This window comes from Podarcis raffonei, chromosome 9 (assembly GCF_027172205.1).
Source record: "Podarcis raffonei isolate rPodRaf1 chromosome 9, rPodRaf1.pri, whole genome shotgun sequence".
In the NCBI taxonomy this organism is placed as follows: Eukaryota; Metazoa; Chordata; class Lepidosauria; order Squamata; family Lacertidae; genus Podarcis; species Podarcis raffonei.
In genome coordinates, this window is record NC_070610.1 from 69,535,682 (window position 1) to 69,562,965 (window position 27,284).

The 27,284-nt window shown below is 45.3% G+C and overlaps 2 protein-coding genes across 2 annotated transcripts in view; both read right to left on the reverse strand.

The window, feature by feature from the left end:
• Window positions 1–1,763, reverse strand: part of ANXA3 (annexin A3) — a 42,244-nt gene extending 40,481 nt beyond the window's left edge. Inside the window, exon 1 of the mRNA XM_053404329.1 lies at window positions 1,634–1,763. The gene's annotated coding sequence lies outside the window, so the exon portion shown is untranslated. The remainder of the gene's footprint in view (window positions 1–1,633) is intronic.
• Window positions 1,764–3,544: 1,781 nt separating this feature from the next.
• FRAS1 (Fraser extracellular matrix complex subunit 1) overlaps window positions 3,545–27,284 on the reverse strand; it is a 354,385-nt gene continuing 330,645 nt past the window's right edge. Inside the window, exons 65-73 of the mRNA XM_053404373.1 lie at window positions 26,895–27,109; window positions 22,273–22,423; window positions 20,554–20,661; window positions 19,599–19,758; window positions 15,010–15,126; window positions 12,264–12,430; window positions 11,085–11,290; window positions 8,864–9,010; window positions 3,545–7,348 (exon numbers count right to left, since the gene is read on the reverse strand). Of these exons, the coding sequence (XP_053260348.1) occupies window positions 6,752–7,348; window positions 8,864–9,010; window positions 11,085–11,290; window positions 12,264–12,430; window positions 15,010–15,126; window positions 19,599–19,758; window positions 20,554–20,661; window positions 22,273–22,423; window positions 26,895–27,109 (1,868 nt within the window). The 3' untranslated portion in view covers window positions 3,545–6,751. The remainder of the gene's footprint in view (window positions 7,349–8,863; window positions 9,011–11,084; window positions 11,291–12,263; window positions 12,431–15,009; window positions 15,127–19,598; window positions 19,759–20,553; window positions 20,662–22,272; window positions 22,424–26,894; window positions 27,110–27,284) is intronic.

Here is a 27,284-nt window from a genome sequence, read left to right on the forward strand (position 1 = left end):
GGGTTATTAAGAGTTTATCAGCCTTCACTATCTCTCAGGGCTCATACAGATTGTTGGTTTTTCAAGAGACCAAGGTGTAATGGGCAGTCATATAGCAGGTTTCCCAGAGAGTTTACCAAGTGTTGATCAACACAGTCTCTATACAAACTTAGAGCAATATTAGCAGGGAAAGTTGGGATTACTCCGCCCATACAGAATTCCATCTGTCCCAACACACACTCTCCAAAAGCGGCTCGCTGAAAGAAAGCGTGATTAAGACTGCCACCATCACACTTTTAACCACGGCATCGTATTATATACCAAGATATCCTGCCAAGGTTTCATTAATGTAGGGTTGCCATATTTCAAAAAATGAAAATCTGGACACAAACGTTGTAAAGCCTTTTTTGGCAAAGTTGCTGAGGTTTTTTTCCTTCTGAGCTATTTTAAAGGGAATTCACCAAAATATGCACTTCCAACATAGATTGCCATATGTCCAGATTTTCCCAGACATGTCAGTGACTTCCACCCAAACAGCTGTTTTCAACAGCCAAATCCCAGCTATGTCCAGGAAATTCTGGACGTGTGGCAGCCCCAATTAATGTCTATTATAGATAACAGCCACAGATAGACCGATGCTCCATGAACTTCTCTAATCCTTAAACCAAATCAAGTGTCCAGATTTTTTTACATGGTATAGTCCTCTCAGGACCACCCCGCTCCAAACTGCAGGTGTGTGCAAGTGTGTGTGTTATATATTATGAAGCTCCACCACATTCCCTGCACACGGAAAGTTTCTCCCTCAAATGTTTGCTTTCCATGAACTGAGAGGCCTTTGATCCAAGCCAGATCACAAGTATGCAGTTCCACTCAGCTTTACCTTGAAACATTACAGGAGTGCTGCTAACATGTGAAAAAGCTTCATTCACCCATGATTCCATCCCTATGAGTCATCATGTCCTTTCCCTGCACATTAGCAACACACAATAGGAAGTAGATCCTGCACCCCAGAGAGTTTCAAGAAAGCTCTAACAAAAATAGGCGTGGGGAGGGAGAGGAATCCCAAACCCATGTTGGGCAATATCTATATTAGGACTGAGGCTGTTGTATGAAACCAGGCCAGAGATGGAAACCCATCGGAAGTCCTAAACCAGCCTCGTCGGAATGGGGGGTGGGGTGGGAGTTTCTCCCGCTGCACCCCCGAAGATTCCCCAGGCAACAGGAGTGTCAACTTGGCCCCGCGACCCTGGATGCCTGGAGCCGTAGGTGCCATGGCCCTGGCACGGAATTTTGTGGGTGCTCAGCTTGGGCATCCAGGGCCCCAGGGAATTGACACCTATGTTCCCCATCGAAAGTTGCCTGGCATAGGCGCCGGGGCCCTGGGTGCCCGAGCACCCACAAAATTCAGGAGCTGGCACTCCTGGTGGGGCAAAACTGCTGCCTCAAGCGCGCAAAGCGCACCGTTTCCAATAATCCCAGGAAGAAGCCGCGACGGCGCGCCAAGAAGGCGCGGCTGGGGCGCCTCGGGGTACTGCACCGGCCGAAGCGCGAGAGGTGCGGCACGAAAGCGCGCGCCCGCCCGCCTCAATGGGGTCCCCCCGGCGCCCGAGAGGTGGAGTAGAAAGTCAGGCGTCCTTTGCTCTCCATGACTTACCCGCCAGCAACAGCCAGACGCGCCCCAGGAGCCGCGAGTTTGCAAAGGGAAAAAGCGCCCCGGGAGTGTAGGCGCTGCCGAGGGAAAGTTGCGCTCCGCCCTCGCTCGGCCCCACCTGCTGGGCTACGACGCCGGGGATGGAGGCAGGGCTCACGGCCGGCCCATCCCAGCTTGCTGTCGGGCTATTTCTCGTCACTCTTGGTCTCGCTGCAACCCCGGAAGAGCCGGGAGGCTCGAACTACGGCGCTGCTGCGCTTTGCTAAGAGTTGTGAGGCAGGCAGGCATCCCACAGGGAAAGCGCTCCGCTTTAGCACGACGTGTCTTTTTGTCTGGACTGCATGGCTGCTGTATTAGCATCCCATGTATTTGCTCAGTGCGCGGGCGCTTGGCCAAAAAGGAAAGGGGCGCCAAAGCCAAGGGGAATTAAAAAATAAAGGGCGTTTTTACGCAGCTGCAGAGTTGTTTTTCCATTCAGTGAGGAAAGTGATAGGGGAACGCGCTGGAAAGCGTGGTATGGCGATTGTTTGCTACCACGTCGTCTAATCTCCCCATAAACAAATCTGAATGCTTTATAGTACAGTACCGCAAAGTTTGTGCAAACTTATAGGGAGGTGGGTTCAACAAATGGGTCGTCTGGAAGCGACCTGCGGACTGCAGGCTACTTTCCAGCCATGCAACATTCCAGAGGTGTCTAACTCCTCACCACCCAGGCACACAAGAGAAATTATCACAGTTAGAAGATTGTTGCAGGCAGGAAAAGATGGCATGGAGCAGGGCTGAAGAGAGGGGAGGCCTGAGGAGAATCCCAGGGCCAGGTGAAGAGCCCTGGAGGGCCTGAAGTTCCCACCCTGCTTTATGACACTGCAAAGATACAGCCCTCCTCTTTGTAGCCTTGGTGAACACACTGGGCTGCTTTTCTCCCCTGTCTTCCATTGCCAGCTTACAATATAAAAGCACAAGAATATATAACATGGTAATGGTGTTGAACAAAATCTGGTCTTGTTCCCTTATGGGGTACACAAGAGCCCTTATAGAGTCCTTTGTAGGTTCTCCGTCGGTAGGAGAAAATAACAGAGGCCAACCAGAGAATATTGAGAAGCAAAGCAGCTAGTAAGCCTGATCTTATATAGACATTTTGGAGATTCCCTGTGTGATACACTCTGTGGCAGGTCGAGGGAAGGGCTCTGATACAGTCGATCACGGCCGATCACTGTAAAAGGTGTGAGGGGAGAACAAGGGCGATGTAGACTCCCCCAGAAAAACTACCAGAAAAGGCAATCAGATGAGGCATTATCAGATAACCAGGCAGACAGGAGATAAACAATGCACTCAGATTTCTGTTGTAGACCGCCTTTTATATGATGTAGGTAGGATGTATCTGGGGGGTGGTCTTGGGCTACACCCCTTCTGTGATGTATGTATGATGTTTCTGGGGGTGGTCTTGAGCTCCTGAGTAGGGAATTTCAAAATGTCTATATAAGGGGAGGCACACCTTTGTTCTGGGTCCTCCTCCACTCTCCTGTGTGTGAAGGGAGCACCCTGTTGCAACAGATCAATAAAGATCAGGCTTACAAGCTTCTTTGCTTCTGAATATTCTCTGGTTGGCCTCTTATTTTCTCCTACTGATGGAGAACCTACAAAGGACTCTATAAAGGCTCTTGTGTACAAGACCATAAGGGAACAAAACCAGATTTTGTTTACAACAATGGACAAAAACAATACTACCCCATCTCTCACCCCTGAGAAAGGCCACAGATCGGCCTGTGAGAAAAGGAAGGTTTTTGCCTCGCACCTATGCTGGTGTCTGCATTGCTCTTTACATCTCTGAAATGTTGGTTGAAGGCAAACGTGATGAAATCTGCCTGGCCGATCTGGGTAGGTCTGTGCAACCAATTTAGATTGAAAGGCAAGTTCAGTTGAAAAGTAACCAAATGTGGTTTTTATTAGCAAAACAAAAACCCAGCAACAATGCAGAGAAAAGGGTATCATGGAAATAAAAACCATTCGTCCCGTAACAAAATGACCAATGCTCCAGAATACATAAAAAGGCAAGTTTCAAGAAAATGGGTTGATAGCACCAAATGAGATTTACTCAGAGCAACTTAAAAGAACTTTCTCTCGGAATGGGGGAAGTATGCATATTGAAAGGGGGTAGGACTTGTATGCCTGCAGGCCTCAACACTTGAACATTTGGTGACAAACAGCAATATGCAATATCCATGTGCTAGCAGTTGTACAATTTAGGAGAACGTATATGTGCTTATTGTCTCTTGTTTCAACAGCATTGCAATCATTATTCGTATAGCAACACCAATGTGCAAGATGCTCTGTACTACTACTGAGATGGATTTTCCATGGTTCCCCTAGTTTTGGCAACACCATGCATACACAATGTTGGCATTCCAGCACTAAATAACTTGGCACAAGATCCTGCCTGCCATGCCAGAGTATCTCTTCTGCAATATCATTTTTTTTACCGTTTTATTCTACCTTTTCAAGGAGCCCAGAATGCCACTCGTGGGGGGGTCATGCCATTTTAACCCTCACAACCACCCTGTGAGGTAGGACAGGCCTGAAGACTTGCCCTAGATCAACCAATCAGCTTGGCTTCTGAGCAGAGACTTAGTGTGGTGTAGTGGTTAAGAGCAGTAGACTCGTAATCTGGTGAACTGGGTTCGCATCTCTGCTCCTCCCCATGCAGCTGCTGGGTGACCTTGGGCCAGTCACACTTCTCTGAAGTCTCTCAGCCCCACTCACCTCACAGAGTGTTTGTTGGGGGGGGGGAGGAAGGGAAAGGAGAATGTTAGCTGCTTTGAGACTCCTTAGGGTAGTGATAAAGCGGGATATCAAATCCAAACTCCTCCTCCTCCTCCACTTCTTCTTCTTCAGACCCAGGGCTCCCTGTTCCAAGACCACTCTGGCGGCTCTGGTGTTCTTCCCCAGATTCAGCAGGCTGCTGTGGGCCCAGAGGTTTCAATGTATGCAATGAACTCCACCACGCACATTCACTTCAATGGAGGGCAGGGTTTGTTGGTCTGAATGAGGACAGCTCACAAAGGCAGGGGCTCTGTGCATTCAATTGCATTGCGTATCAGGCTCTGAAGTGGGGCAACAGGCTAGACCTTGTACACAACATCCTGGTAGCGAAAGCTCCAGTCCCAATCTGTATGATGGTTTTATGTCAACGCAAATGGCCCTTCTCCACCTAGGGTCAACCCACACATGTGAATCGTCCAACAGAATGTTCAGTTCACTGTTTGACAAGCCCTGGGAAGTGTCTTCAGTCCAGGGCACACACGGGAACAATCTGAACACAGGTCAAAGCATTCACAAGACTTCTTCAAAGCATCATGGATGTTGCTTAATTATGAATGGCAGAATGCTGAAACTGTGAATAAATGGGCCAGTGTGCGTCTGAGGGAAATCCAATACTGCCTGTTGGCATCGATCAAAAGGTATACAAAGTGATTGCGTGAATCAAACAAAGTAAAGCAACGATTACAGGTCTTTCGACACTTTCAAGTGTGCATCTACAGAAAATATATTGGCAATCTCAGCCAGGTGAAATATTCCACCACGGTCCGCCAGCTTCATAATTGTCCCAAAACCAGCCGCTATGATGAGACTGTCACAGCAGATTTGCAGCAGACCAAACAGTAATAAGATTAGGCACACTGCATACAATGCATTTATACCCAACATTTCTGAAATCAGAGTGGTTCTTCTTCAATATCCACAAATATTTGCTCATCTCCTATGGAGGTCACTGTATTTACGTATGTGCAATCTGATCTTCTGTATGCTTACTCAGGAACAAGTTCCTTGTTCTCAATGGTATGTATATCCAAGTAGGTATGCTTAGGCACTAACAGCAGAACGTAATTGTTCTACAGTCTATTCCAGGCACTGAAGTTCCAATGCATGTGTGAAGCTCCCTCGTGAAATGATTTCCCCATTCATGTCAAGGGAGGGAGCCAACCCGCAAACATATACTCCTTTCCGTTTGTACATTGGCTCACCCCACTGAAACAATTGAGAAAGCCTGCTCTGCTTGGATTTCTGGGTGTCCAATGGAACACTCATGGAATTCTGGACTGGAGAAAATTCAGAAATGTATGACAATTCAGACATTTGAGAAATTAACATTAAGTGTTTCTACGGAGGAAGAAACCACTTCTTCTACTTAAGTGGAGACCGGCTGAATATTACCCAGCACATTTTTGGCACTAAATAAGCAATGGGAGATAGCCTGCTATTCTGAATACAACTTAGTTGGGCATCACCAAATATATATGGCAGTGGTAGTTCTAGTAATAGTGGTGATCAGATCTTACTTTTGCTCAAAGAGAATGCATTATACATTTGGCTTAACATGTTACCTGCACCATGACAGCAGGAAGGAAGGAAGGAAGGAAAGAAAGAAAGAAAGAGAAAGGATAATTAGCAACTAAAATGAACTTTAAAAGCTGAGACTTCTGTCATGTGTGACTGGCTCAAAGAGAAGCCCTTAAATCCCTGCCCGCTTCCTCTAATGCTGCCGCAGCGTGCTTCACTTTCATTCAGCAGTTGGAGGAACCGGTGTGTAGATATGGTTGAACCTGAGCAGGTTCCAATGTAACTGATGCAATAGTGGCTGCGAGAGGAAGCAGTGGACCACAAGAATTACTGCCCTGTTGCTTCTTCCACCTCCAAGAAGCCTCATTTGCATTCGGCACCCTTCTAGTGTTTAATCAACCCCATTGTGCAGTGGAAGATACAGGAAACTGAGCACTGGAGGCTGGATGGGTGTGTGAATGGAATGCTGTCATCCAAGAGACTCAATTCAGTGCCTCAACGCAGGCCTGCTTCTCAGTGAGGTAGCTCCGTTGCGGAGTGGAAGCGTGCAAAGACGTGTTGCTTGTTCACCGCTCAAGCAAACAATGACCAAAAAGGTATCGCTCCTCCCTTTCTCTCCCCACCACCCATGAAGACCGTTACAAAAATATCAGGGATGGTTTCTTTTTTAAAAAAACCAACAAACCATAGTTTACCCCCACCCCCACCCTGGCTCCAATTTCCTTTGTACAATTTATAAAAAAGATATTACAAAAAGGAAAAAGAAAAGTTGTGCACGGGCTACTAGACTTCTGTTCCGTCGTGTAAATTGTTGTGGACTTTCACCGCCAAGTTCACCTGCTTAACCTTTGCCCCTTGGGCCTTGTAGGCCCCATCGCTTTCGCAGAGTACGTTCAGGTTCTTCACGGTGCAATACTGTCTGTTGACGTTCTTCTCGACGCCCTCTGTGTTCCTCTTGGCGGCCTCCACTTTGGTGTTGAGAGGATACTGCTCCACGGCGTCCCTCGCCACCTTTTTCTTTTTCCTATGCTTCCGACACTTCCTGGTCACGAAGCAGAAGACCAGGAGAATCAGCAGGAGGAGCATGATGGCCGCGAAGGCGCTGCCGATGGACGCCCCCGTCTGCGACAGGGAAGCGGCAGCCACCGCCTCTTGCTGCTCCAGGTTGAGAGACTTCATGTTCGTGCCATTCTTCACCTGGTCTCCTTCGTTGTCGTAGATCAAGGAGTCGTCTAGGATCAGGCCACCCTTGGGGCCCGCAAGATCCCGGCGGCTGCGCCGCAGCTGCTGCACCAGAGAACGTGGTACCCGGGGACCCGCAATGGTCTCAGGGCCAATGACGTAGATCACTTGGAGGTACCACTGATGCCCGGTTTCCACCTGTTCAAAAAGACACAAGGGGCGCACAAAAATAAACTAAAAAAAGAGAGCCTTCACTAGATGCTTCAGTGAAAACCCTCACTGCCCAGCCCCCAAACCTAACTTTTCAGTTACTGGATAAAGGGAATTATTTGTTTATTCCTTATGTTTTGATAGCACCCCCTTGAAAGGCACTCCCAGTGATAAAGATACAACAAGGAGCACTCAACTGCAAATGGAGAGGAGGGAGCAGTAGAATTCCAAAAACAGAACTATAATTCCAGACAATTGCCCTTCGTAAGCATATTACTAGACAGCATCTTAAAAAGCAGAGACATCACCTTGCCAACAAAGGTCCGTATAGTTAAAGCTATGGTTTTCCCAGTAGTGATGTATGGAAGTGAGAGCTGAACCATAAAGAATTGATGCTTTTGAATTATGGTGCTGGAGGAGACTCTTGAGAGTCCCATGGACTGCGAGAAGATCAAACCTCTCCATTCTGAAGGAAATCAGCCCTGAGTGCTCACTGGAAGGGCTGATCCTGAAGCTGAGGCTCCAATACTTTGGCCACCTTATGAGAAGAGAAGACTCCCTGGAAAAGACCCTGATGTTGGGAAAGATGGAGGGCACAAGGAGAAGGGGATGACAGAGGACGAGATGGTTGGACAGTGTTCTCGAAGCTACAAACATGAGCGTGACCAAACTGTGGGAGGCAGTGGAAGACAGGAGTGCCTGGCGTGCTCTGGTCCATGGGGTCACGAAGAGTAAAGGTAAAGGTACCCCTGCCCGTACGGGCCAGTCTTGCCAGACTCTAGGGTTGTGCGCTCATCTCACTCTATAGGCCGGGAGCCAGCGCTGTCCGCAGACACTTCCGGGTCACGTGGCCAGCGTGACAAGCTGCATCTGGCGAGCCAGCACAGCACACGGAACGCCATTTACCTTCCCGCTGGTAAGCGGTCCCTATTTATCTACTTGCACCCAGGGGTGCTTTCGAACTGCTAGGTTGGCAGGCGCTGGGACCGAACGACGGGAGCGCACCCCACCGCGGGGATTCGAACCGCCGACCATGCAATCAGCAAGTCCTAGGCGCAGAGGTTTTACCCACAGCGCCACCCGTGTCACGAAGAGTAGGACACGACTAAACAAGAACAACAGGTATAAACCCATTTAATAGAGGATTGACACTACTCCCTTGGGCAGATGAACCACCTGCCCACAGTGCCATCTCGTCTCATCTAAGGAAGATGGCAGTGCCTATGAGCCTTTTTCAACCTGCTGCCCTCTAGATCTTTGGAACAACAACCTGCATCCGCTCTACCCTTGCTGTGATGACTGGGGCTGATGCGAGTTGCTCTGCAAAACATCTCAAGGGCATCATTTTGAGCAAAGTTGGCATACCCAGATCCCCCGCTCCCCCTCAATTTCCACACACCGAGCAATGAGAAGGCATAGATTCTAGTGTTCCATTGCACAATCAATTTGTAGAATTAAAACCATGACATTTGCACCTGGGACATTAACTTGTATCCTACCCACCTTGTAGAGGGCATCCACCTTCATGATGAAGCCGTCTACTCCAGGCATGCTGCTGACCAGGTGGAAATCCGACAGCTCAGAAGCAAAACAGGCATCGAAAGGTACATCGTGGAAGTATTTGTCAGTCGCTTCTGGCTGAGTCCTGTCCTGGAATTGGAAGGGAGCAGTAGCCCATGATTAGAAGGTAAATGGAGACAACATGCTCTTAAGAGAGCAGGCCTACAAAGAATTGCATCATTGTCCAAAGATGGCTCCCTGGAGAAGCAGGCAGCAGGTTGGCCAAAGGGAAGAGGTACACAACTACTGTGTGCTGATCTGTATCTTTTTTCCTCCTAGCTAATTGTCCCAATCTATTAAGTTCAGTTTGTTTAATTCAATTTCTAGGCCAACAGGACTTTTGACACCTGTATAACTACTGTCAGTTTGCATTTCTTGGTGCAGAAAGTATTGATCTGATGTCTAGAGATCTTTCCTGTTCTAATTAATTCAAGAGGGTTCTGGAAGCTTCTCTGTGTGAAAGAAACAAGCAGAAGGTTCATGATGTTTGGGTTATTCCTTCAGAGAAGCTGAGTAAAGCTGGTTTAAACTGGTTCTCTAATCTCTTTCTATCAAGGTCATGCTGACTATAATAGTAAGGCCAGAAGGAACCTGAGTTTCACTTTATTTTTCTATCTCTTTTCTTTCTGGTGTGGTGTTCTCTACATAGCATGCTCAGTGTTAAGGTTTAGGCATCGTAAGTTATTGTAAGTTTAAGTTAAGTCTGTTGCAACTGGATTTCTTATGGACTGTGCCAATCCTGAACGTATTGGATTTGTGACCATTATGCTCATTTGCCTTCAGTAGCAGTCAAGCTCTGCTGGATGAAATATAATTGCCTCTGGTCTATTTTTTGGGAATCCTGCAACGTGTTTAAGTTGTTACTCTGCTAACTATACAGTGCATTGGAATCTACTCTGGATCAATACTGAGTAGAATTTCAATGACAACTATAATACTAAAACCAACAGACCTACTGTCTAAGGAGAGAGGAACAATGATCAGTGTGGTGTTTCCTCTTAATTCACCACACTTACTGCTTCTCTCATGGAACTAACAGTAAATTGCATGTTTGGATTTCGATTTGATATCCCGCCTTTCACTCCCTTTAAGGAGTCTCAAAGCGGCTAACATTCTCCTTTCTTTTCGTCCTCCACAACAAACACTCTGTGAGGTGAGTGGGGCTGAGGGACTTCAAGAAGTATGACTAGCCCAAGGTCACCCAGCAGCTGCATGTGGAGGAGCGGAGACGCGAACCCGGTTCACCAGATTACGAGACTACCGCTCTTAACCACTACACCACACTGGCACACTGGCTATTTAGGACCACTGCCAATCGAGCCCAGTGCTGTCTGCTCTTGATTGGCAGCAGTTCCTCGGGGTCTCAAGTAAAAGGGCCCTTCTCAGCTCTGTTACCTGAAATTAGAATCACAGAATTGCAGAGTTGGAAGGGACCATGAGGGTCAATTCCCTGCAAGACAAGAATTTTTTTGCCCAACATGGGGCTCAAACCCATGACCCTGAGGTTAAGAGTCTCATCTTTCAACCTTTGTTTTCAACTTCAGATGCCCTCCAGATGTTTTGGACTACAATGCCCATTGTGCTGGCTGTGGCTGATGGGTGTTGTAGTCCAAGTGGGCAAAGTCTGGTCTAATTCACCTTTGAGGTTGCTTCCAGCTCTATGATTCTATTGACATTTAGCTGTCTTTTAATAATGCCCACCAGAGGCAAATTTGACCTTGCCTGATGCTGGGGGCCAGCCTTGGGGTTTAGCAAGTAGTTGCACTGCACTGTAGTAACCTATACAGTGGAACCTTGGATTAAGTACTTAATACGTTCTGGAGGTCTGTACTTAACCTGAAACTGTTCTTAACCTGAAGCACCACTTTAGCTAATGGGGCCTCCTGTTGCTGCCGCGCCACCAGAGCACGATTTCTGTTCTCATCCTGAAGCAAAGTTCTTAACCCAAGGTACTATTTCTGGGTTAGCGGAGTCTGTAACCTGAAGCATCTGTAACCCAAGGTACCACTGTAACTTGGTAAATGTATCTTCAGAGGATCCCCTCTGGATATCCTTTCTGTCCCCCTGCCAGACGTGTGCTACAACGGCTGTCCACATCCACCCTAAGCCCAGGGTGGTTGCCCTTCAAAGCCTTGCCCCAAGATGCTAGAGTTACACAATGTACCAGCAGCAGAAATCTGTGCTTCAGGTGTTTGCTGGGTTGGATGCAGCCATACTGCGGACCCTCGTTGTAGATGGTCCCCGTCGGGTCAAAGAAAGGCACATAGCCATCCTTCCCTGTGCAGAGATAGACTTTTTCCAGCTGCAGTTTGTAGGCAGAGTTGAGATTCTGCTCAGGATTCCACATCACGCGGCCGTAAAGGATTTGGCCTGAGGAAAGAAAACACACAGGACTCAGGCTGAGTCAATATTTGTATTAAAACATATATATTTAGAGAGACCAGGAGTTTGTGTTATGAAAAAGGAAGAAAAGCTTTTCTCTATGCCGTGTATAATTTTATAAACTCCCCCCCCTTTTCATCTATTTATTTTTGACAAAGTAATAATCAGAAATAAATAAGAATAAAAATGTGCACCCCACCAACAAGACCATTCCATTGCAACTATCCAACTGTGATGGCTTTAAGGGTTGCTCGTGCGTAAGTTACCGCCGTTCTGGGCTAGGTTGCCTGGTTAAACCGTTTCTGTCTGGACAGCCATCCACTCCGTGGCTGTTCAGTCGCTAGCAGAATCCGTCAGTGGGCGTTTCTTGAACCTCTTCCAGCAAAGAAGTTCTTTGACGCCAAGTCGCCGCCTACTTTCCCTGCGCGGAAGTCTTCTGTGCAGGGTGGGTGTGGGCAGCGGAGGGCCTGTGCTCTCCTCGCCGGTCTCCTGCGAAGAGTCCTGGAGCCTCCTCTCTGCTTCCCCCATTGACCCCCCTCTATCCCTGGTGTTGCGCTGATTTTCTTCCCCAGCCGGAGACCTGCCTCTCTCCCTGCTTGGCCCCTCTCCAGCATCGCTGTGGAGCCTCGCCTCCTCCTCTAGTTCCGATGGCAGTTCCCTGACACCAACCTCCCAAAATTTCAACACCCCTTTGACCCCTTTCCTATTTAACAGTACAAATTCTACAAACACCCTTTCCATGTCTCCTCAAAATCATGTCTCCTGCATATTCCCCCATCTTATCCTTAATGGCGCATGCTAATTTATAAACTTTAATCATGTCAACCCTTACCAACCCAGGTTCCATTTCATTTAGACAACAGCTTTTTATCACTGCCCCTCCTTTTTCTGCAGTTTCTGCTGGGCAACAGGCGATGCCAGGAAACCGCAACCCAATCCAACCAGGAAACGTAAACCTTACCCTTTGAAAAAGCTCCTTTGTAGTCCATCTCTGCCATGGACATTTCCGATTTGGTTGGGTCCATCAGAAACACCTTCTCGTTGTTGCAGAGCTGAAACTCCGTGTTCAGGGAATACACCACGGGGACCGGCCGGTTAGTTTGCTGGAAGGCAATTGGGATCAGAAATCTAAACGGGAGAGAGGAAACAAGAGAGAAATGGCCTGTGAGACAATTTCAGAATTAGGGCAGAGTGGAAGGCACACATTTGCCCAAGTCTGCCCTGTCCTACTCCCCTTTGCAGCCCCACAATCAGGGCCGGATTTAGGTTTGATGAGGCCCTAAGCTACTGAAGGTAATGGGGCCCTTTATATGTCCAGCTGTCCTTTGTCAACAACAAATTGTCACTGTTTTTTGTGTTGCATGTATGCTATATGGTAATTTGTGGAGCAACAGGTATCTAAAACCATTGGCACATGTTGCCATGCAACCAGTCCAGGCAGAATGCTGTTGTTGTTGTTTAGTTGTTTAGTCGTGTCCAACTCTTCGTGACCCCCTGGACCAGAGCATGCCAGGCACTCCTGTCTTCCACTGCCTCTCGCAGTTTGGTCAAACTCATGCTGGTAGCTTCGAGAACACTGTCCAACCATCTCGTCCTCTGTCATCCCCTTCTCCTTGTGCCCTCCATCTTTCCCAGCATCAGGGTCTTTTCCAGGGAGTCTTCTCTTCTCATGAGGTGGCCAAAGTATTGCAGCCTCAGCTTCAGGATCTGTCCTTCCAGTGAGCACTCAGGGCTGATTTCCATGAGCAAACCAGTGATATTTCAGGGAGCAGGCCAGCAGGCGGGGCCCATTACTTATATCATAGGAGCCTCCACAACACAAAACACTGTTGCTGTATGTAGGTTTTTGTTTTTTAAAATCTTATATTTTGGAAATTTACATTCATTTGTTTTTTCCTTTACAGTGGTACCTCGGGTTAAGAACTTACCGTAATTCATTCTGGAGGTCCGTTCTTAACCTGAAACTGTTCTTAACCTGAGGTACCACTTTAGCTAATGGGGTCTCCTGCTGCTGCCGTGCCACTGCCGCGCGATTTCTGTTCTCATCCTGAAGCAAAGTTCTTAACCCGAGGTACTATTTCTGGGTTAGCGGAGTCTGTAAGCTGAAGAGTCTGTAACCTGAAGTGTCTGTAACCCAAGGTACCACTGTAATTTTCTTGGGGGCCCCCAAGAGAGTGGGGTCCTAAGCTATAGCTTGTTTGGCTTATACGTAAATCTGGCACTGCCCACAATGACCGCTGTCAACTTGGACAACTGACACCGTGACACCGATTGCCCTGTGCACTTTTGCCTCTGGGTCTATCAACAACCTGAATGTGGCTCCCACCGTGTTGCCCAAGAGGCAATACGGCCCTGAAATTGAAAGAGGCTAGTTGTTCTTAATATAACTCATGCCTCCTACAAATTGCATGCCCCCCCCCAGAAAATAAAGCCTATTGCCCCACCCCAGAGCAAGGGTAGTCATGCCCCTGCCTTCTCCACTGGATGGGTTGTTTATTGGATTTGGCCAGCACTAATAAAGTGAGAACATCTAGCATTATTACCCTTCTGGGAAAGAGAGCATAAAACTGTTTTCTCCCCTGCCCCGAATGCTTTCAGTTTGACTGCTGGTGTGCTGGTGGCGTTAAGCATCGGCTCCGTCTTTGGAAATAATCCAAAGAAGTCTTTTTGAAGCGCAGCACAAAGGAAAGGCTGTGATCCGAAGATCACAGATTTGAGCCTGCTGTTAGCCTGCACAGTGCCAGATTTCACACGCCGTGTTGGACTATCAGCCAGATGCATTTGTAGGAATGCTGTCAAAAGCTTTGTTTGCAAAGATGGCTGTGCCAATATTTCCTCTTGGAGCAGGGAAAAAGAGCATTGCACATCTCAGGAATTGCTATTATTCTTGAGTCTTGGAAAAAAGGGTTTAAACACGTCTCCCTCTTAAATTTCCCATTTTGTGCTTCTTGTTTGTCTGAATGAACCAGCCAAGTTTTGCTTGTTTTTTGCACTAGCGATTTGTCACTACCTGGACACATAAAAGACGCAACATTCAAATAATAAATCTGTAAACAACCAGTGAAATCAAGCTGCCCGAGAGGCCATGAAATCTCCCTCCTTCAAATGTTTCCTTTAAACTGTTTACTGTTTATTATGTACTAGCAAAGCGCCTGTCACTAGAAGTGGGGATGTATTTGCTAGGATGCCTTAATGGTGCAGTGTGCTTTGCAAGAAAAGGCAAGTTGAATAACACCCACCCCACCATGATTGTCAAGAACAAGTTTTGCTTGCAGCAAACTCAGCCTCTTGACGCCCCTCTGCTATTGCCTCTGAGTCTGTACTGCTTTCTGCCGCAGCCTCTCTCTGTTCACTAAACCCTGTTGCCTCTTCGGCTTCCGACTCCTCCCAGTCTGTCCCCTTTTCTCTTTTTGACCACTCATCAATCCCCTGGCTCTGAGCCTTCTTCCCCTGGAAGTTCTGCAGATGGTGCCTCCCACCAGTCCTCTGAATCCAGCCAGTCCACTCAATGGCCAAAGAAGAACGTGGCATGGTTGGGAGAGTAGAATGGGAGGAATCGCCTTCTGCATGTAGGAAAAGGTGTGCAGGTATCTGTGTGTGCATCAGTCTCTCTCTCTCTCTCTCTCTCTCTCTCTCTCTCTCTCTTTACTGATGAATATTCCCAGGCATGGTAAATCAAGCCACAAATAAAATAAGCATCTCCTTACTTTTCTGGAGCATGAGCAGTGCAGGGTAAAGGCTTGTCTCCCGGATCAACCCATGATTGCGTGGGCTGCACTGTGCATGGTATTAAGTAGATGGTGTATTCTCCCGAGTAATCCTTCCTGGAAGCAGAGAAGAAGCACCATAGTTACTGTATTGCTTTGCATTGCTATTTATACCCCGAAGTCCTTTGTTTAAGGGCCTGGTGAGCTTGGCCAGGTGAACAAAACAAACACAGAAATGGAACAGCCTTCTGGGCAAACAATTTACCAGCAGCGTTTGAACCACATATAGGCCAGAATATAGGTCATTGGCTGCAGCTTGATCTCTAAAAAAAAAAACTTCAAGTAGGGCCTGGTTCTTTGATCAGAACAACTATAGATGGCTTTGGGCAACAACAGGATTTGTGTATCCTGTTGCTACACTTTTGGGTAGCATCTAAAGTGGCAACTCACTGCAGAGAAATGTGCATCTTCCCATGGGTTGAATAGGTGAGTTGCCACTTCAAGAATTTGATCAAACACCAAAAGAAGATGAAGAAGTCTCTCTCACATGCAATTTCCAGGTAATGCTCTAAGAGATTCCGCCTCCTGATGCTCTCTGCTACACATTTGTTTTCTTTAGTGCACATTTTCTCAGTTCGTAGATGCTGAAAAAAAGACCTCTTTGCACTTCCCCACACAAGCGGTGGGAGCAAAGTGTAACCACTGCACGACCTGATTGGCTGAAATACTTAAGGAGTAAGGGAGCCATTCAAAGTATGCAATTGGGAAAATCTCCAGGACCTGATGGACTAACCTCCAGATACTACAAAGCTCTGAAAGAATGGCTTATACAACCGTTGAAGGAGGTTTGTAATGAAATTTTAGAGGGGGAAAAGGCACCTGAATCGTGGAAAGAAGCTTATATCACACTTATACCAAAGTCAGAGACTGAGAAGAACCAGGTCAAGAACTACCGCCCTATATCATTACTCAATGTGGATTACAAAATTTTTGCAGACATTTTAGCAAAAAGATTGAAAAGAGTTTTGGTGGGGGAGATTCATAAAGACCAAGCAGGCTTTCTTCCAGGAAGACATTTATCAGAGAATGTGAGAAACATAATAGACATTATGGAGTTACTGGAAGTTAATATTAACACTAAGGCAGTATTGATATTTGTGGACGCGGAGAAAGCCTTTGACAATATTTCTTGGAGTTTTATGAAAAAGAATCTCCAAGGGATGGGGGTAGGCCAGGGTTTTGAGAACGGTATAAGTGCGATTTACTCTGAACAAAAAGCAAAATTGATTGTAAATAATGTGGTTACAGAAGAATTTGCTATTGAAAAAGGGACACGACAGGGATGCCCAATATCCCCACTGCTTTTTATATCAGTCCTGGAGGTTTTATTAAACATGATTAGAGGGGACCAGCTGGTTAAAGGGGTTCAGGTCGGAGCTAAACAGTACAAACTGAGAGCATTTGCAGATGATCTAGTTTTAACCTTACAAGAGCCAGACACTAGTACGAGAAGAGTTTTAGAGTTAATACAAGTATTTGGTCAAGTAGCAGGCTTTAAGCTGAACAAACAGAAAACGAAAGTATTGGATAAAAATTTAACAAGTGCAGAAAGAGAGAAGTTCCAGAATGATACTGGTTTATTGATAGCAAAGAAGGTGAAATACCTGGGGATAAATCTGACATCTAAGAATGTGAACCTATTTAAAGATAATTATGAGAAATGTTGGGCAGAAGTGAAAAAAGATTTAGAAATATGGTCAAGTTTGAGACTTTCCTTGTTAGGCCGAATTGCTGTTATTAAGATGAATGTTTTGCCGAGAATGTTATTTTTGTTTCAAACATTGCAGATTGTGGACAAAATGGATTGTTTCAAGAGGTGGCAAAAAGATATATCTAGATTTGTCTGGCAGGGCAAAAAGCCCAGAATAAAATTTAAGATACTAACTGACGCAAAAGAAAGAGGGGGGTTTGCCCTGCCGGACTTAAAACTGTACTATGAATCAGCGGCTTTTTGCTGGCTGAAAAACTGGCTGCTTCTTGAAAATACAGACATTTTGGACTTGGAAGGGTTTAATAATAGATTTGGTTGGCATGCATATATATGGTACGACAAGGTTAAGATCCACCAAGGTTTCAAAAATCATATTGTTAGAAAAGCCCTATATAATGTATGGATTAGATATAAAGACTTGCTGGAAAACAAAACACCCAGGTGGTTGTCACCGATGGAAGCTAAGGAAGTGAAAAAATTAAACATGGAATCTAAATGGCCGAAATATTGGGAAATTATAGAGTATGAGGAGGGAAAAGTTAAATTGCAAAGTTATGAGAAATTGAAGTTCAAAGTAAGAGATTGGCTCCATTATTACCAGATAAACGAAGTTTTTAAACAGGACAGGAAAATTGGCTTTCAGGTGGAAAGGTCGAAACTAGAAACAGAGCTTTTGGAATCCAGTACTAAGAATTTGTCAAGAATGTATAACTTGCTGTTGAAATGGAATACACAGGATGAGATGGTTAAATCAGCTATGATTAAATGGGCACAGGACATTGGACATGACATTATGTTTGCAGACTGGGAACAGTTATGGACCACCGGTATAAAGTTTACGGCATGTAATGCCTTAAGAGAGAATATTATGAAAATGATTTATAGGTGGTACATGACCCCAGCCAAGCTTGCAAAAATTTACCATTTGCCCAATAATAAATGTTGGAAATGTAATGAAACTGAAGGTACTTTTTATCACCTTTGGTGGACGTGCCCAAAGATTAAGGCTTTCTGGGAAAGGATCTATAATGAAATGAAAAAGGTGCTTAAATGCACTTTTGTGAAGAAACCAGAGGCCTTTCTCTTGGGCATGGTAGGCCAATTGGTGTCAAAGAAAGATAGGATGTTTTTTATGTATGCGACAACAGCAGCAAGAGTACTTTTAGCAAAGTACTGGAAGACACAAGAACTACCCACACTGGAAGAATGGCAGACGAAGGTGATTGACTACATGGGATTGGCTGAGATGACTGGCAGAATCCGAGACCAAGGGAAAGAGACGGTGGAAGAAGACTGGAAGAAATTTAAAGTTTACCTTAAGAACTGTTGTAAAATTAACGAGTGCTAAAATGTTTTGAGTAATGTAAAATAGAATTGCAGCGACAAACAATTGGACATGGGAAAAAGGATTTAAAGGAAGTGTCATAAGTAAATAAAATTAGAGGTTGCTGGAAAAATTTTAAAACAAGGATGCAGAAAAAGGAGGTATGGGGAAGTCGCTGAAAGAAGGTTTAAGGAAAAGAAGGTTAAGAAACTATACATGTTTATATGTGTGTTTGTTTTTGTTTTGTTTTGTATTGTTATTTAATATGTGTTGGAAAATCAATAAAAATTTATTTAAAAAAGAAAGAAAGAAATACTTAAGGAGTAGCACCAATTTTTGTGTTTGTGGGATGGAATTCGTAAGAAAATAATGCGGCTGGCATACTATTCAGCCATCTTTAACTTCCGAGTCTTGGGGCTAGGTGGAGTGGAACAGGTCCAAATTCACCAGGTTCATTGATGCCAATAGGTGCTTCAATTTCTAGCTCACTATCCCTTGAAATTAAAGAAAAAGTTCGAATCTTAGATCCTATGTCTTCTATGCTCTGCAACTTTGGTCCAGCAGGCAGTTACAGAGTGTGGTAAAGATAAAGGTAAAGGGACCCCTGACTGTTAGGTCCAGTCGCGGATGACTCTGGGGTTGCAGCGCTCATCTCGCTCTATAGGCCGAGGGAGCCGGCATTTGTCCGCAGACAGCTTCTGGGTCATGTGGCCAGCATGACTGAGCTGCTTCTGGCAGAGCAGCGCACGGAAATGCTGTTTACCTTCCCGCTGGAGCACTACCTATTTATCTACTTGCACATTGACATGCTTTCAAACTGCTAGGTGGGCAGGAGCTGGGACCGAGCAACGGGAGCTCACCCCACCGCGGGGATTCGAACCGCCAACCTTCTGATCGGCAAGCCCAAGGCTCAGTGGTTTAGACCACAGTGCCACCTGTGTCCCTTACAGAGTGTGGAAAGGACAGCAAATCAAAGAAAGTTGCTCTCATGGAAGGAGAGCTGAACAACAGCCCTCTCAAGTACAAAGATGCAAGGAGTGGTTCCATAATCCCATGGGAAACTTATTGTCATGAGCAGACTCAGCCACGCTCCTGACTAACCTCCAACCCAGAAATGTCAGTGAGGCAGTTAGGTGTGCAGAACCCTCAACTGCCTTTCAAAACCACCATTCCTCTTTTGCCAGGAGAAGCCTTTATTTTCTGCCTCAGCCTTTGCTTTTCTCCAGCAGGATTCCCAAAGCCCTTGTCCCCCAAATTCCTAATAACTGGCAAAGCCCACCCTCCGTCCCACACAGTCCCTCCAAAGTCCTAGTGCTATGCATTAACTCATTTCAGGATCATTCCCCTGCTGCCCTCAACCCTATTATGTCCCCCCTGGTTCTGCAAATTCACCCTGACAGAAACCTAGCATCAAACTGAAGACATCCTGGGCAGCAGAAGGATGGCAGCAGCTTCAGTAGCAAAACATGGGAGGTTTGTTTTTTTGTGTCTTACCTGCTGTAGGAACTGGTTGCTCTCCAGAGCTGATAAGGGGAATCGAAAGTCTGGCCACTCCACAAAAGCTGCAGGTCAAACTCCATCCCTCCCAAGTGATCAGGAGTCATGATGAAAGACTTTGCATCTGGCAAAGTGTGGTGTTCCATCACAAAGTGCCCTGCATAGAGAGGGGAAAAAGGATGTTCTCGTTGATGACGATAGTAGCGTTAGCATCATTTTGCTTAATCTAAGGCTCATAAGGATTTAGCTTCTGAGCCATCTATGAATATCAGGGCTTAGCCCTGGGACAAATAAAGGCATAGGAAAAAGGTGTGCCTTAGAGGTTGTAGAGTGCCATCAGGAACAATGCTGTATTGTTCTTTAACACTCGATTGGGAGCCGCCCAGAGTGGCTGGGGAAACTCAGCCAGATGGGCGGGGTATAAATAATAAATTATTATTATTTTATATGTGGGTGGTGCTGTGGTCTAATCCACTGAGCCTCTTGGGCTTGCCAATTGGAAGGTCGGTGGTTCGAATCCCCGCGACGGGGTGAGCTCCCGTTGCTCTGTCCCAGCTCCTGCCAACCTAGCAGTTCGAAAGCACGCCAGTGCAAGTAGATAAATAGGTACTGCTGTGGTGGGAAGGGAAACAGCGTTTCCATGCACTCTGGTTTCCGTCACGGTGTTCTGTTGCACCAGAAGCGGTTTAGTCATGCTGGCCACATGACACGGAAAGCTGTCTGTGGACAAACGCCAGCTCCCTCGGCCTGAAGCGAGATGAGCGCCACAACACCATAATCGCCTTTGACTGGACTTAACCATCCAGGGGTCCTTTACCTTTACCTTAGGGTGCCATCATCCTGCAACAACCAGCACCTGTCCATATCTGGAATGAGGCATAAGAGTCAGGGATTCTAGAAAGTGTGACCTTCATCCAAACAGGTTTCCTTGCAGAAATCAAGAGCTGTTTACCTCGGAACTTGGCATGAGTCTTGAACTCAATGACTAGCCGACCATCCTCTCGAATGTAGATCCTTATTATCTGCAGCCTAGCAGAAAGGACGCTGTCGGTCTGAATGCCTGGAGGGAACAAGAGAATCAGCTGCCTCTTTCACAAAGGGATAAAGGAGCATTAATCAAAGTGCACTGGTCCTCCTGTCACAACCCAGCGACAGAAAGAAGAGAGCTAAGCCAGTTTTTACAGTTGTACTTTGTTCATTCTCCCAAGAACATGAACAAATACAATAATAATAACAAGTATGGTTCTTGTGTCCAACAAATCATAAGTATAAAAGGATGGGAAACAAGAAAATGAAAGGGGGGAGGGGACCAGGATCTGGTGAGTCCAATCCTATCTAACTTAGAAAGCTTCTGCAGAGGTTTCTATGAGTAGCTGGGAGATTTTCCCTGTCAATGGACTCATTTACAAACATGAGAAAAGGAAACCAGCAAGTGTCAAAGGTTCCAGGTTCCTTATGACCCCTAGCACTGAAGATTGAGAGGATCAGAGACCAAATACAAGGGCTTCAAGAATCCAATGTAGGGTCTGATAGATCTTGCTGCTTTCAGCAGGAAGCATACTAAGCATGTATGAAAAAGTGTTGGGCCCAGTTGCAGAGGCAAAAGACCCAAAGAAGGAGACTTGGGACCCACCTGTTTTGTAACTGTGGAATCTTGTCAAACAGACTATCCCAGGATCGGTCAACATTAGGACACTGCTATCACATGTGGAGAAAGGTCCCCCTAGTTCAGGCTTCCTCAAACTTGGCCCTCCAGATGTTTTGAGACTACAATTCCCATCATCCCTGACCACTGGTCCTGCTAGCTAGGGATCATGGGAGTTGTAGGCCAAAAACATCCAGAGGGCAGAGTTTGAGGAAGCCTGCCCTAGTTGAACAACCATGCCAACAGTTGGGCAACATCTCCTCCTTCACGTAGATCAGTTTAACTGGTGTCAGATGCCATCTATGAGTTACTGCTGCCTCCCATATTGTTTCTGATGTGGTTTTAAAAGGGGATGGTGTCAAGTCGAGTCAAGGGTGGTGGTGTCTCCCAAATCTCACTCCCAAGCCAGCTTCAGGCCATTAAAGTCCCCCTAAGCATTGGGTTTTTCATTTGATTTAATATTTGTTTTCCTCTTTTCCAACAACAAAAGTTGAGCTCAAAGCGGCTCATAATCATCACCATAGCATTATTTTAAAAAAAGAAAGAGTAAGCACACTTTGCTATATTTTTGGGGGTTGGGGGTGGGTAAATGATATTTATTGAGTTTTCCATTTTAAAAATCCAATCAAACCGCATTATATATTCCAAATTATACAAATTATCCAATAATCAAACAGTCCAGATATTGTGCCAAATTATAAATATTTGGGTGGGCTTCCCATGCTCCGAGGTCGAAGTCTCCCTGCACTTTGCTATTTTTAAGCCTGACAAGGGTCACTTATTTATTTGGGCTGCAATCCTAAGTCTCATTAAATCAGTGACTTCTGCATGCTTTTTGTTGACAAGGCTTATCGCCAGCCTTGGAGTTCAAGGTAGCAACGTAGGGGTCCAGATCCATCTAGAATCTGACCAGACATATATCCTGCTTAGCACCACAAGGTTCCTGCACCACATGCTTTCAAATCATGGGACCAGGCACACCGGCAAAGTTGCTTCATAGCACACTTTTGCGCCACAACCACTCACCTGTTCTCCAGAGGACTGTGTCATAGAAGAAGGAAAACTCCATCTCAGTGTGATGTTCCAGAGAGGCCCATCCTCTAGGCGCGGTCACATAAATGTAGGAGACGTAGAGAGGGACATGGACGGTCAGGAAGGACTGAGCTGAATCGCGAACCTATCAGTGCACACAGAGTGAAAATGTTTGCATTTTCCCCCATCCAGGCTTTCCTCCAAAGGAGCTCAGGGCAGCATATATGATCCACCCAGTTCTTTCTCAGGGAAACCTAGTAGAAAAAAGGGCTTGGCTGTGGCTAGAGCAGAGGCTCTTAATCTCAAGGTCATGGATTTGAGCTGCATGTTGGGCAGAAAGATTTTTGCATTGCAGGGGGCTGCATTAGATACCCCCCATAGTCCTTTCCAACTACAATTCTACGAGACCAAGAGAGTGACTGGCCTAAGATCAACCAAAGAACTGAATAGGTGAGTAGAGATATGAACCCCATCAAAGTCCAGCACTCTGTCAAGGGGGTTTGGGGACCTGTGGCTCTCCAGATATTGCTGGACTACAACTCCCATCATCCTTGACCATTAGTCAGCTGACCGGGGCTGATGGGAGTTGGCGTCCACAATCATATGAAGAGTCACAGGTTGGATGAAGTTGATGGACTATGCAGAACTGGATAAATTAACAGGGAGGATTCGAAAGCTGCGGGACCAGAGATTCTTAGAAGACTGGAGTAAATATACGAAATATATGAAAAGTAATTTTAATGAACAGATTACGCTAGTAGGATTGCAAGAAGTTTTGTAAGGAGGGCTATTTGAAATATTGCAAGAAAGACTATGAGGAGATTTAATAGTCACTGATAATTAAGAGTAATAGAGAAATTAAGAAATGCAGAATAAGTGATAAAGAATGGAAAATCATCAGAGGTGTTGATGGAAGTCTAAAATATTGTATAAGATAAGAAATTATGTTATATGTCTGTTGGAAATGATATGCCAAAAACTCAATAAAAATGTGTATGTATATGTGTGTGTGTGTGTATAATGTATATGTATATATATATATGTATGTATGTATATATGTATGTATATATATATATATGTATGGTATGTATGTTGGGAAAGATGGAGGGCACAAGGAGAAGGGGACGACAGAGGACGAGATGGTTAGACAGTGTTCTCGAAGCTACTAACATGAGTTTGACCAAACTGCGGGAGGCAGTGGAAGACAGGAGTGCCTGGCATGCTCTGGTCCATGGGGTCACAAAGAGTCCGACATGACTAAATGACTAAACAACAACAACAACAATGTATGTGTGTGTGTGTGTGTGTGTGTGTGTGTGGAGAGAGAGAGAGAGAGAGAGAGAGAGAGTCATAGTCCCCTGCTGTAACTTCTATGCCACACTGGTATTACTAATTCACCACATTTACTATTAATTATGATTGATAAGTCTTGAAAAAACACCAGTGTTCCTTGACTTCATCATCAAACCAGGTTGCTACCTTTTGACGCAGACATACTGTTAGGTAGCCGAGCCCCAAGGCCACACAAACTGAAGGCAAAGGCAAGCGTTTGACCCCTGTCTTACTGATCTAGAGCTCTGCAATCCTTGGTTCTCATGATCTAGGTTTATGCAATTTATAAATCACTTGCCACTAAAAAAATAAATAAATAGAATCCCAAAGCAATTTAAAACCAAAGTAAAGGACTACAATAAAAGTCACATAAACATGATTAAAAACTGATTTAATCTGGCACTCAAAGATCTTTTGGAAAGAGAAAGAAAGCAGCAAGGACCATGTTCTGTCTACACAACGCTTTGGGCAGAAACTAACATTCAAAGGCAAGTGTGATTATCCATTTTAGTACAATTCCTGCGCATATGACAGCATCAAGCCACCTCTTCCTTTACGGAAAAGCCATAAAAGAAATCTGAAAATCCACTTATTTTACTGCTGATTAATAAAGCAAGCATGGCCAGACACCCAGGTGCCCTTTTTATCTTCATCTCATAACGATTACTATAATTGAGGTGACAGGTGAATAGGTTTCTGTGGCTATTAGCATCACCAAGTAACTATGGTTTCATTCTTCTCCAGTATCACTGAAAGTCTCCTAATTTGAGGCCAAGGTGGAGGCCATGTCTCTCTTTTCATGCTCTCTACAGATCCTGAAATGGAAACAAATGATCCCAGGGTATGGTCTGAAGGTGTATGATGCCACCACCTTGCTGAAGCTAAGCAGGGCTGGCTGCGGTCAGCGTCTGGATGGGATACCTCATGGAAGCCACAGACATGCCACTTGGATGCCATGTCATGAGAAAGGTGGGATATAAATGCAGGAAAATAAATAGCTAATAAATAAGCATGTATCCTGCGACTACTTGAATTCCAAAGCCCTGTCCCACATTGTTCAGGGGAGCCCCTCTGACCCTCAGGAAAATGTCACCAGTTGCAAACCAGTTGAGATTGCTTCTACTTGGGGGTTCCCGAGCCAGTACATTTCCAAGCACAATTCAAAGTGTTGGTGCTGACCTTTAAAGCCCTAAACGGCCTCGGTCCAGTATACCTGAAGGAGCGTCTCCACCCCCATTGTTCTACCCAGACACTGAGGTCCATCGCCGAGGGCCTTCTGGTGGTTCCCTCACTGCAAAAAGCCAAGTTACAGGGAACCAGGCAGAGGGCCTTCTCGGTAGTGGCACACACCCTGTGCAACGCCCTCCCACCAGATGTCAAAGAGAACAACAAGTACCAGACTTTTAGAAGACATCTGAAGGCAGCCCTGTTTAGGGAAGCTTTTAATGTTTGATGCATTACTGTATTTTAATATTTTGTTGGAAGCTGCCCAGAGTGGCTGGGGAAGCCCAGCCAGATGGGGGGGTATAAATAATAAATTATTATTATTATTATTATTATTATTATTATTATTATTATTATGCTCCTTAGTGGAACCAACCTCCAGCAAAAGCAGAGTTTGCATTCAGCGGCCACGACCTGAATACAAGCCAGGACTGCAAAGGATGGAGCAGCTCCTGATTCTTCTTCTAAAGATTTCAAGTAATTTCCAGGGGGGCAGCCCCACTGAGTTGTCAAAAGAGTAGGCCTGTTCTGAATCTGGCTCATGAACTGGTTCCAGGTCATCACCCCTGCCTGTTTAGCAGGGTCCAGTGGCACATTTACAAATCGAAGGGACTCTTGTGGGCACCTCAGAAGGCCAGTTCCCCAGAAGAACAACCAATGATATTTACTGATGACTTTGTAACTTATAAAGTAGCACTATATGTGTTGGCAGCTAAGAAGATCAGGAGAAAAGAACTAGATAAAATAGCGGTCAATTGCAAAGGTGATTCGGACATTTAAGCTGGCACATTCTACCTGAGAACCCCTTGCTATTCTATCGTATGCAACAAATAATTTTTAGGAGACATGATCGTGGTTTATTGTATCTGCAGTGCCTGATGTTTTTATGGTTTTTATGCTTATTGTTGCTTTTCTTTTTGTTCCCATTGTGAATGATGCCATGGCCTCTGGCTAGTGCAATAAAGTTTATGACGATGATAAACTGATATTCCGAACCGACACCCTTGCCCCGAAACTGGCAAAATATCTACACCACTTCCCCCAAACCAAACAGATAAAAAAGCAGGCAGACGCCTAAAAAAGGAGGGGGTGGGAAAGCCTTCCAGAAACTCATTAAAAAAATAAAATTTGGGAGGGGCAGAGGGTCTTAACAGGTCCTCAAGTTGGGGGGGGGTGTCCTGGTGTCCACAGGAATCATACAGTAGCCACCAGAATAGTTCTAGCCAGCGAATAGAAAGACAAGACAGTACCCTCTAAATAATAATAATAATAATAATAATAATAATAATAATAATAATTTATTATTTGTATCCCGCCCATCTGGCTGGGTTTCCCCGGCCACTCTGGGTGGCTTCCAACAAAGATTAAGAATACATTAAAATGTCACACGTTAAAAACTTCCCTGAACTTATCTAAAGAAGAATGGGTTTATAAACTAAACGAATACGCAGAGTTGGCAAAATTAACAGCAATTACAAGATCTCAAACAAATCAGAATTTAAAATCAGAATGGAAATGCTTCAAAGAATACATGGGAAAATAAAATGCTGCTCTAAAAAGAATATGTTAATATGCATAGATTAAACATGTAAAGGGGATGTGTGAATATAAATATATGGTTAGCGAGTATAGATTAAGTATGTAAGTATGTAAAGGTGAAAATAAAATCAGAAATGGTTGCAAGAGATGAAGACGAAGGTTTTTAGAAATGCAATGCAATAATTAAACTAAAAATTAAGGAAGTCGAGCTGTGGTGGAGCGAGGTCACGGGGGTGGGTAACTTTTAGTTTGTATATTTAACATATGTGTTTCTATGTGCATTTGTGGTATCTGTATGTCTTTGTTCATGTATTCCCCCCCCATAAAATATTAAATAAATTAAATAAATTTTAAATTAAAAATTGGGAGGGGCAGAGGGTCTTAACAGGCCCTCAAGTGTGTGTGGAGGGGGTAGAGAAGGTGTCCTGGTGTCCACAGGAATCATACTGGGGACCCCAGCATTCAATCCAAGAAACACAATAGGAGATTTTCCTGACTGGCCCCCAGCTGGACAGCATTACCTGGAAGTCGGCAGTGACCGATCCTCCGCAGACGTCAATTAATTCTGTCATGTCATAGTATGCATCAAAAGTCCAGATACAGCTCTTCAGGTTCAGGTGCTTGTACAGCTGGATGGTCTTTGGCTCTCTCACACTGGGGTCAAACTGGTACGGTCGATCGTACCCGGGTCCCAGAACGATGCTATTGTAGGTCACTTCATCTAGGAATCCAGCTTCTGGGATGGAAACCAGGGGATACATCAAGGTTTCACTATGTTACGCATTGGTTATACATCAGATCTGCTGTGAAATACATTTCATGAGGGATATATCCATCCAACATGCTTAACTCTAGTTAATGCATGAAGGGGTTAAGCTGTCCTGCCAGGCCTATCTAGACCACACCCCCTC